At 33.7% G+C, this 11,488-nt stretch overlaps 1 protein-coding gene across 1 annotated transcript; it reads left to right on the top strand.

The window, feature by feature from the left end:
• The first annotated feature begins 223 nt into the window (after positions 1–223).
• On the top strand, positions 224–7,408 carry LOC123211303 (pleiotropic drug resistance protein 1-like). The gene is made up of 24 exons (XM_044629930.1): positions 224–712; positions 839–959; positions 1,055–1,143; positions 1,245–1,329; positions 1,415–1,574; positions 1,686–1,762; positions 2,022–2,075; positions 2,171–2,261; positions 2,362–2,663; positions 2,764–3,045; positions 3,131–3,447; positions 3,538–3,698; positions 3,784–3,887; positions 3,972–4,128; positions 4,207–4,329; positions 4,422–4,576; positions 4,662–4,994; positions 5,145–5,435; positions 5,565–5,648; positions 5,742–5,875; positions 6,017–6,244; positions 6,333–6,504; positions 6,590–6,844; positions 6,954–7,408. The coding sequence occupies exons 1-24, from the start codon at positions 375–377 to the stop codon at positions 7,215–7,217; spliced, it is 4,377 nt and encodes a 1,458-aa protein (XP_044485865.1). The 5' UTR covers positions 224–374; the 3' UTR covers positions 7,218–7,408.
• Positions 7,409–11,488: the final 4,080 nt, after the last annotated feature.

Here is an 11,488-nt window from a genome sequence, read left to right on the forward strand (position 1 = left end):
GTTAGGATGCCAACAAATAGTGAACAGATCGATACAAATGTATCCAATATCTACCTTTCACGGCTTGAGTGATGTCATTGTCAAGCTGGCATCAAATTAAATAGCAAATAAATAAATAAATCCAATGGATAAAAAAAAAAAAATTATGGGCATGCCTGGTTGGCTGGTTCCGCGCTTTCTCCCCCCCACCCCCCCCCCCCCGGGAGTTTTTTTATATATAGTGGGAGCGTATGTGAAATTTTGAATAACTCGGTCACTGAGTTTTTAGAGAACAACCCAGTTGAGTTCTTGAACTCGTTTCATAAAAAAAGAAAAAAGATAAAAAGAGTTGAGGTTGAAGCTAGTTTTGTGGAGGAAACGATTAGTCTTTTGGAATGGATAGCGGGGATGTGTATAGATTGAGGGGAAGTTTACGTATAGGGAGCATTTCTTCAAGGGGTTCATCGAGGAGACCGGTTGCCATTGATGTTTTTTCAAGGTCTGCAAGAGAGGAAGACGACGAAGAGGCGTTGAAATGGGCGGCATTGGAGAAGTTGCCGACGTTTGATCGTTTGAGGAAAGGCATACTCAGCACTTCAAGTGGTGGTTATGGTGAAATTCAAGTGGACAATCTTGGGCCGCAAGAAAAGCAGAAGTTGATTGAAAAGTTGGTTAACATTGCAGAAGTTGACAATGAAAGGTTTCTCAACAAGCTTAGGGAACGTATTGATAGGTGAAAATTTGATCTTGTTCATGCATAATTATTTTTTTGCATCTTCGTGAACAGAGGAGCTCTGTTTTGTCCTTGCTTTTATATTTGTTTTTCATTTTCTTTGTTCTTGGATTTTTGTTTTTTCAGAGTTGGAATTGAGCTTCCTAAAATTGAGGTTCGGTTTGAGCATTTGAATGTTGAAGCAGAAGCGTATGTGGGAAGTAGAGCTTTGCCTTCTTTCTTTAACTTCTCTATCAACATGATAGAGGTAAAACTTAGAAAAATATGATCTTGTAAATTGTTTTCATGTTTATTTGTTTGTTTTGGTAAAGTTTTGACTTTGTTCTTTGATTTGGTTTGAAGGGTTTCTTGACTTCTCTGCATATTCTTTCGAATCGAAAGAAACGCCTTACAATCCTTAAAGATGTCAGTGGAATCATCAAGCCAAAGAGGTGAGACTCGAATACCTAACAAGTTGTTTAAATTGCAGATTTAGAATATCTGGGTAGCTTTTTTTTTATTTTAATTATTTGGTTCAATACTTTTATTGCAGAATGACATTGCTTTTGGGTCCTCCGGCGTCAGGAAAGACTACACTGCTGTTGGCTTTGGCTGGGAAGCTTGATTCTTCTCTAAAGGTATGTTTTCGTTTCTGAATTTAGCTTTAAAATGTCGACTGTTTCGTTAATATATCTAATTTGAGAAGTGAATTATGGCCTGTAGACATCTGGTGAGGTGACATACAATGGGCATCAGCTGAATGAGTTTGTACCGCAGAGAACTGCTGCTTATATCAGTCAACATGATGTTCATATAGGAGAAATGACTGTTCGGGAAACTTTGGCCTTCTCTGCAAGATGCCAGGGCGTGGGAACCCGTTATGGTTAGTTTGATGGATTCTTTTCCCCCCACTTGAACTATGAATTCAGAACTTATGCAGCTGTTCTTTCATGTAGTTTAAGCAAATATTGATTACTGCTTCTATATATTGCAGAAATGTTGGCGGAATTGTCAAGAAGAGAGAAAGCAGCAAATATTAAGCCTGATCCTGACATTGATGTTTTCATGAAGGTGAGAGAAGTTGAAAATTGTTTGTAAAAGATGTTTTCAATCAAACAAGATTAAAACAAAAATTTTTCTTTAAAGGGTTCCTATGACTTGATGTCATGTTAAATAAAGTTCATAATTTTCAATTCCTGCCGTGAATTGGTCTTTGTAATTTGTGTCAGGTTAGCAAATAGGATTTTGGGTAGATTCATATTTGTCAGCAATTAGTTGCTCTTATAGTGATTAAGTCTCTGATATTTCTCGGTCAATTCCCATGTCACAGGCAGCAGCAGCAGAAGGCCAAGAAGCCAGTGTTATCACTGATTATATTCTAAAGGTAACATCATTGTTAATCACTCTAACAATTATGAAGCGTTATGAAGAACAAGTAGCATAATATTAGTATGATTAATTTTCGTCTTAAATTTACAGATTTTAGGACTGGAAGTCTGTGCTGATACCATGGTAGGTGATGAAATGTTTAGAGGTATCTCAGGAGGACAAAAGAAGCGAGTTACAACAGGTAATTACTTAACTTCATTGATTCAGTTCTGTAGCAGAGATGGTTAAAAGTTGCCCATCAAAATTCGCGCATGTAAACTTTTGCAATGATAAAATTACAGGGGAAATGCTGGCTGGACCAGCAAATGCACTGTTCATGGATGAGATATCAACTGGTTTGGACAGCTCAACAACCTTCCAAATTGTGAATTGTCTAAAGCAATCAATTCACATCTTGGATGGAACTGCTGTGATCTCCCTCCTACAGCCAGCACCAGAGACTTATAATCTCTTTGATGACATTATCCTTCTATCTGATGGTCAAATTGTGTACCAGGGTCCCCGTGAACAAGTGCTAGATTTTTTTGAATCCATGGGCTTCAAATGTCCTGAAAGAAAAGGTGTTGCTGATTTCTTGCAAGAAGTATGTGTTGATAGAGCTATATTTCAAATTTATTTTTATCAATGTGACAATGAAAGATGAGGCTTACATGCAAAGTGTAATATTCAATGACATGTTGCAGGTGACATCGAAGAAAGATCAGCAGCAGTATTGGGCACGTGGAGATGAGCCTTATAGGTTTATCACGGTCAAGGAATTTGCTGATGCATTTCAATCATTCCATGTGGGTCGGAAAATTGGTGATGAACTTGGAGTTCCATTTGATAAGAGAAAGAGCCACCCAGCTGCTTTGACTACTGAAAAATATGGTGTTAGCAAGAAGGAGTTGTGGAAAGCTAATGTATCAAGAGAACTTTTGCTGATGAAGAGAAATTCCTTTGTCTACAAATTCAAGCTCATGCAAGTGTGTTCAATCTTCATTTTCAATTGCTTTATAATATCTTACTTATGCGATCATAATAACTTACTGTTTTTTTTCCTGCAACTAGCTTACGACAATGGCTCTGGTTGCTTGTACAATCTTCTTCCGAACCAAGATGCCCCGGGATAATCAAAATGATGGAACAATTTTCACGGGCGCCTTGTTCTTCACTGTTATAATGGTTATGTTCAATGGAATGTCTGAGATTTCTATGACCATAGCTAAGCTTTCTGTTTTTTACAAGCAAAGAGACCTCCGTTTCTATCCTGCTTGGGCATATGCTCTTCCATCATGGATTCTCAAGATCCCCGTCTCATTAATTGAGGTTGCTGTTTGGATTGCCTTAACCTATTACGTAATTGGTTTAGATCCCAACGTTACCAGGTAAGAAGAAAAAGAAAATGATGAATTTGATAAAAATGTTTGTTCTATTAATTCAATAGATAAATAATTAAAGTCATCTGTTTGTTGCAGGTTTTTTAAGCACTACTTGGTGCTCTTGCTAATTAACCAGATGTCTTCTGGAATGTTCCGAACAATCGCTGCAATGGGCAGGGACATGATAGTTGCTAATACATTTGGTTCATTTGCATTGCTCCTGCTCTTTGCATTAAGTGGATTTATCCTTTCACGAGGTAAACAAATACCTCAATTTATTAAAATAATTAGTGTATTACACAAAAGTTTAAATATAACATGCCGTTTTGTTTAATAACACAGCTGACATCAAGAGCTGGTGGATATGGGCTTACTGGTGTTCACCTTTGATGTATGCGCAGAATGCAGTAGTGGTTAATGAGTTCCTTGGACATAGCTGGGACAAAGTAATGCATTTAATGGCATTTTTTGGCATTTATGTATTTGTCTGTTGATAATGTTCTAATGTCTTAACTTCTTTCATGCAAAAGGTTGATCCAGCTTCAAATGAAACACTGGGAATTGCAGTTCTGAAGTCTCGCTCATTCTTCACAGAAGCATATTGGTATTGGATAGGAGTCGGGGGACTAGTTGGTTTTATACTGCTGTTAAATTTTCTTTTCACTTTGGCTCTCACTTATCTCAACCGTGCGTATTTTTACCCTCTTTACTTTAATTCATTCTGAAATTGAGAAAATATACCTAATTTTGATCCGATATGTGCAGCGTTCAATAAGCCTCAGGCTATTATACCAGATGAATCTAAAAGCGATGAGTCTAATAACAACATTGGGGGAGATATTCAGTTACAAACCTATGGAAGTATCTTGAGTCATGAAGCTCAATCAGGTGATAATTCTCATTTACATGTTTGTGTGTGTATATCTCTGATGTATATACTATATATGGCTTTTTAGTGACAAATTCTGATTGACATGCAGAGAGAGAAGATGCCATTAGGAGGAGATCAAGCTCCTCTACTGTGTCCACATCCATGACAGAGGCTGTTCATCTCAAGAAAAGAGGAATGGTTCTTCCATTTGAACCACATTCCATCACTTTTGATGAAATTACATACTCAGTTGACATGCCACAGGTAAGTTAAGTTTTGCAAGCAATACATACCTGCAAAAGTTTGGATGATATATTATGATGACCACTTGGTTTAATAAAACTTTCAGGAAATGAAACTTCAAGGTGTTTCTGAAGACAGATTGGTACTTCTGAAGGGTGTGAGTGGTGCGTTCAGGCCAGGTGTTCTTACTGCTTTGATGGGTGTAAGTGGTGCTGGTAAAACCACTCTGATGGATGTATTGGCTGGTAGAAAAACTGGCGGATACATTGATGGGACCATCACAATTTCTGGGTACCCAAAGAAGCAAGAAACTTTTGCTCGCATTGCAGGATACTGTGAGCAAACCGACATCCATTCTCCTCATTTAACTATATATGAATCTTTGCTCTATTCTGCCTGGCTCCGTTTACCCTCTGAAGTAGATTCCAATGCTAGAAAGGTAGGTTACATGAAATTGCTATTGTGTTTCCAACTTATTTTTTCCTCTCTGTCTCTCTCTATAGAGCTTTAACAAATTAGTCACTAGTAGCATCTTCAGGTTGAATAAATTGTTGATAATACTAATAATAATTTCACTGGTGGTTTCCAGATGTTCATTGACGAAGTCATGGAGCTGGTGGAATTAACTCCATTGAGACATGCACTAGTTGGTTTGCCTGGTGAAAATGGTCTGTCAACTGAGCAGCGCAAGAGGCTTACCATTGCAGTTGAGCTTGTAGCAAACCCATCAATCATATTTATGGATGAGCCAACTTCAGGTCTAGATGCAAGAGCTGCTGCAATTGTCATGAGGACAGTTAGGAACACTGTGGACACAGGAAGAACGGTGGTTTGCACTATCCATCAGCCAAGCATTGACATATTTGAAGCCTTTGATGAGGTAAGTAATTTTAACTCACATATACATAAAGGTTTCAGTTTCTTCTGGATTCTTTTATATCCATGAGCATGATACATTACATATTTCTTTTATATCCATGAGCATGATACATTACATATGGCATTGCAGCTATTCTTATTAAAGAGAGGAGGACAAGAGATTTATGCTGGGCCTTTGGGTCGCCATTCTAGACATCTTATAAAGTATTTTGAGGTATGAAGTGATGGATATTCACAAATAGCGAGGAATGAAAGTTTTACCTTGAATTACATTATGAAATTAACTAATGCATTTACTTTTGTGCAGGATATTCCAGGAGTTAGTAAAATTACAGATGGTTACAATCCAGCTACTTGGATGTTGGAAGTTACTGCTATGTCTCAAGAAGTAGTTTTGGGGGTTGATTTTGCTGAAATCTACAAAAATTCAGAACTGTACAGGTTAGTTTATGTTAAACTGCTAGTCTGTCACTAGACCAACCAATATATATCACCTCGTGCGGAGAGCTGAAGATGAGTAATCTAGCTTTTCTGTTGTTATTAGCTTCAATTTATTGCTGATGTATATCATGTGTTTTTCAGGAGAAACAAGGCTCTCATTAAAGATTTAAGCAAGCCTGTTCCAGGATCGAAAGACCTCTATTTCCCTACTCAATACTCACAATCATTCTTCATCCAATGCCTAGCTTGTGTATGGAAGCAGCGTATCTCGTATTGGCGTAATCCATCATACACAGCAGTCAGATTTCTGTTCACAACCTTTATAGCTTTGATATTCGGGACAATGTTCTGGGACCTGGGTGGCAAAACGTGAGTTATAACTCTATTCATATACATAATTCAAAGTTTTGTAGTTTCTTCCACCATTTAATCTTGATTTCAAAATTTTAAATCACAGGAAGAAAAGACAAGATCTGTTTAATGCAATGGGTTCCATGTATTCTGCTGTTATCTTCCTTGGTGTCCAAAATGCTGCAGCTGTGCAGCCAGTTGTTGCAGTTGAAAGGACAGTGTTCTACCGAGAAAGAGCTGCTGGAATGTATTCAGCCATGCCGTACGCCTTTGGGCAGGTATTGGTTTTTCACATCTTATATCTTTATTTAAAATTCTTTGTGAACTTCGTTATGGAACTTAACCTTGTATCATGTTTTGCAGATAGCGATTGAGCTCCCCTATGTTTTCGCTCAAGCTGCAGTCTACGGTGTCATAGTGTATGCAATGATCGGATTTGAATGGAATGCTGCTAAGTTCTTTTGGTACTTATTCTTCATGTACTTCTCATTACTATACTTCACCTTCTACGGCATGATGGCTGTTGCTATGACACCAAACCACCACATTGCTGGCATTGTTTCCTCTGCATTCTATGGAGTATGGAATCTCTTTTCCGGTTTCATCATCCCAAGACCTGTAAGTATTACCTATCCATCATTCATTCAAGCACTACCCTCCTTTAGCTCACACGTATCTGAACGTTAACTAACTCTTTCATTTCATTTCTTAACTTGTGCGATAACAGAGAATCCCAATATGGTGGAGATGGTACTACTGGGCATGCCCTGTAGCTTGGACGTTATACGGGTTGGTTACATCACAGTTTGGAGATATGCAGGATAGACTCGAAGACGTTGATAATGTAACCGTGGAACAGTTTTTGCGAGATTTTTTTGGTTTCAAGCATGATTATCTTGGAGTAGTTGCAGTGGTAGTTGTTGCATTCACACTTCTGTTTGCAATAATATTTGCTGCAGGAATTAAGGTATTAAATTTCCAGAGAAGATAGAAATTTAATCCCACTTTTTCTTCATTGTCACCTCTTGTACAGTGTCTGTCATTGGGTCACTTTTAGTGCCAAATGCACTTGTATAAGTTTCAATTCTATTTAATATTTCTAATTTACTGTAAGCTGTTGAACCAAATTAACAGAAACCAACATCTTTTTATAACAATATTTCTATTTATTTTCCTGATTTATTTCTGGGGTTGCGCATGTAATAATGAATGTAATGTAAAAGAAATCCCACCTCACCTATTTGTCCCAACATTGATAATCAAGACCAAGCAGCCTCCTTGGTTAGCTCATGAATCAAAATTGACCAAAGTGAATCAAGATGGGTTGCTTGGGCGCATTAAGATCATATATATATATTGATAGCTTTAGCTTGATTGCATAGGAATTTTTTTAGAATTGCTTAAGAATTGCCCTGTTTATCTCTTATCTCTCTCTCTCTTCTTAACAGATATAAGATTGCAAATGCTTGGATTCCCCTGTTCTATATGCAATTTCACAGGAAAAAAAAAAATAAATTGAAAACTTACAAATTCTTTTATACTACAAATCAGTCAACACAGTTAGCTCCAGTTTGTTCATCAACATCAGCACTGCCAAATTTACAAAATATCTAATTCAAAGCATCAAACATACCATAGGATTTGCAAATAAGCAATTCTAAGGTTTGCCCTCGTAAGAGAGAAAGAAAATAATATAGTATGTTGAAAATTTTCGAGAGCAAATGAAAAGCAACTATTTACAACGTTTTTGACAAGTCTCTAACTCCATGATTATCATTTTAATTTACATAGATGTGAATCAACTTAATGAAGAAGATAATTAATTAATTAACCAAATCTACCAGCCTTTTTAAATTATGGTGGCTGCCAATGGTGAGGAATGTAGTGGGTTTGGTAAATTCTTACCTAGCTAGTTAGGTTAGGCATATTGTGTACACATATTTTCCAACTATGTTTAATGTACATAAAACTTGAAGAAAAAAGTCCAGAGGTTGAAATTACAGAATTATCTTTGGTGTTTTTGGTCATTTCTCACTTCAATTAAATGCATCCTCTCCATATACAACCATTATTCGAATGATGAGGAATAAGTTTTCATTTAAAAGTCAAATTAGTTTTGGTAATACTACGTTATGCTATAACTTCCTAATTCGGCGCCTCTTTATTCTGCAAAATATGCTAACCAGATCATTAAATTATGATTAAACCACCCACAAATTAAACATTTATTTTTGGCCAAAAGACTTGTTCCCGCCCATAGTTTAGTTTATTGTCAAATTAATATATATAGTTTTTTAAATATTTAAATATTCACCTGTTATCTAATTTTAATAAAATATTATTGTTAGTGTAAAAGATAAAAAATTATTTTTTTTTTTTTACCTTAGTTTTAAAAATTAATAATTTTTTTCTAACTTAATTTTAAAAAATTATTATTTTTTCTATTGTACCCACCTCTCTAAAAGTTTAAAACATTGCAAAACGCCCTACTATGAAAAAAGGAGTTAATTTTTTAAAATTAAGATAGAAAAAAATTATTAATTTTTAGAATTAAGGTAGAAAAAATAATAAATTTTTATTTTTTAAAATAAAATTATTAAATAACGTTTTATCTTTTATACTAATAATAAAATTAAATAGAAATTGAATGATAGATAAGTATTTAAATTTTTTAAGAATTACAAAAATTAGTTTGATAATAACCTAAACCTGGGTGGGAATAAATATTTAAGTCTTTATTTTTTTTTGAAAAATTCATATCTTTTTCTCTATGTCCCAATTAATTAATTCACAGTCAAAAAATAAAATCAAATAAAATTTCTACATGATATTGTGAAAACATTCATACATCACAATCAAATTCAAGTTTCTAATTATAATTTTATACATACCAGTACTTACTTTTTGGTAAATTATCATTAACAGCTTTTTATAAATAATAAAATTTTGTGTATTTATTTTAAATAAATAATATATATTATTTTATAATTAAATAATTTTTAATTAAGAATAAAATAATAATCAATCATATAATGATATATATATATATATATATATTTGTGTATCTAAAATAGATACGTATAATATTATTCTTTGATAATAGGTTGGATGTAAGCTAAAATTTAAAGGTAATGCTATATGTATATATTTTTCGTACATAATTTGAATATATAGATAATATATCATTATGTGAATAGATATTATTTTATTTTTAATTCAAAATCATCTAATTACATAATATATTATTTATATATCTAAATTCGGTATAAAAATATGCACATATAATTTTATTGAAAATTTAAATTGAGGAATAAATTCAAATTAACTAATTTTACTTACCCTAAAAAAGGATATTATTATATCGATATTCTTAACATATATATCCAGACACCAGTAAATAAAATTATGTTTACTTTTTTTTTTTATATAATTTAAATATATAAATGATATGTTATCATATAATTGAATAATTTTGAATTAAAGATAAAAATATATATAATTATACGACAATATATTATTTATATATTCAAATTATGTACTAAAAATATATACACATAATAATAGGCTATTACTAATTATCTTAGGATTATGACATGGTAACTAATTTGTTAATTAATGTATATAATTGACACCTATAATATCCTAACCATCAGCAGTTACCAGAATCGTCAATAGAAATTAAAAGGAGATGAAACACAGAAAGCTACAAAAAATTTGAAGCCATTGGCCATCTTAATTTGCATCAGTTATAAGAGAAACTGTACGTTAATTTTACCAAACTTCTTCTTCAATTCGTAATCTCCTCTTGTTTCTCCATATATGGAAATGGAGGGTGGCAATCTTTGTCAAGTTCATCATACTTTATCCGCATGGAGGAACAATGGGAGCACGGAGTTTAGAGAAAATGAACGTCACGATGATGAAGAAGGGCTTAAATGGGCTGCACTAGAGAGACTGCCTACTTACAGTCGTTTAAAGAAAGGTTTGTTGACAGCTACGGCTGATGGTGGCGGCTGTTGCGAGGTTGACGTGAGAAAACTTGAAGCTTGACAAAGGAAGAATCTGGTTGACAGATTGGTGACACACACTGAAGAAGACAGTGAGAAGTTCTTGCTGAAGCTCAGGAACCGCTTGGATAGGCGAGAATGAATATTCTGTTTTCGTTTTTGGAATTCATTGTCAACAACCTTGTTGGTTCCGGGTTTTTGGAGATTGAAAAGAGTATAACTATACATATAAAAGAAAACCAAAAAGCTGTTTTAATTTCAAATTTAACCTCTGCTAAAATTTTGTGTTAGTTATAAGATTAAAAATATCATTGTTGAGATGAAATTTAATGGTTTGTAGTCAGAAAAGAAAGAAAGAGAGAGATTGAGAGGGCAAGATAAGTCAAGAGGGAAAATAGCCAACAAGGAGAGGTGATAGATCGCCATAAGAGAAAAAGGGGAAAAAAACCTAAGAATAACAGTTATTTTTTAAATTTTAGATAAGAAAAAATTGTAAGATTTTTAAATTTGAAAAAAAAATCTTAAAACTTTAATTTTTTTGATAAATAATAATTTCATCCCTAATTTTAGTTGAGATTTTAATAGAAATTGACTCATAAATAATTGTTTAGATTTTTGAAAATTAAAGAAAAAGGCTTTAAGATTTTACCTTACTTGGGTGGGACTAAGACTTTTAACCTATATTTTTTACCTTCTTTCATTTTTTTTTTTTTCCTAAAACATTCTAAACAATAATAAAGTTACAATTCTATTATATTATTTTTTTTCACTGTCAAAATTATTATATAAAGTTGTCGCATGATTTGAATTTTGTATATAATATATTAATATTTAAAGAAATAAATCAACACATTAACAATCTTAATTGACAGGCAATGATGAAATTTCATCCTAAAAGGTTTCGTTTGTCGATAGCTGTTGACAAGCAGAGGGGAGGTGATTGATGCTTTATAAAATACCAGGGTGCACAACGATATTTTTATTTGTGGAAGATTGAATTGTGATATTTGTCTAATACTTGCAGGTTTGATTGAAATTCCCACAGTGGAAGTCAGGTTTGAAAATGTAAATGTTGATGCAGAAGCTCGTTTAGGAAGAAGAGCTCTGCCCACTTAATTTCAACTTCTTCATTAACGATGCAGAGGTAACCAAAAACCCAACTTTTATTGATTTTGTTTAATGTTTGACTGAGTTTTCTTCTTTCACAATCAACTAACTTTTAATCCTCGCATGTGATCATAGAGTTTCTTGAACT

The sequence above is a fragment of the Mangifera indica genome, chromosome 3, assembly GCF_011075055.1.
Source record: "Mangifera indica cultivar Alphonso chromosome 3, CATAS_Mindica_2.1, whole genome shotgun sequence".
Taxonomy (NCBI): domain Eukaryota; kingdom Viridiplantae; phylum Streptophyta; class Magnoliopsida; order Sapindales; family Anacardiaceae; genus Mangifera; species Mangifera indica.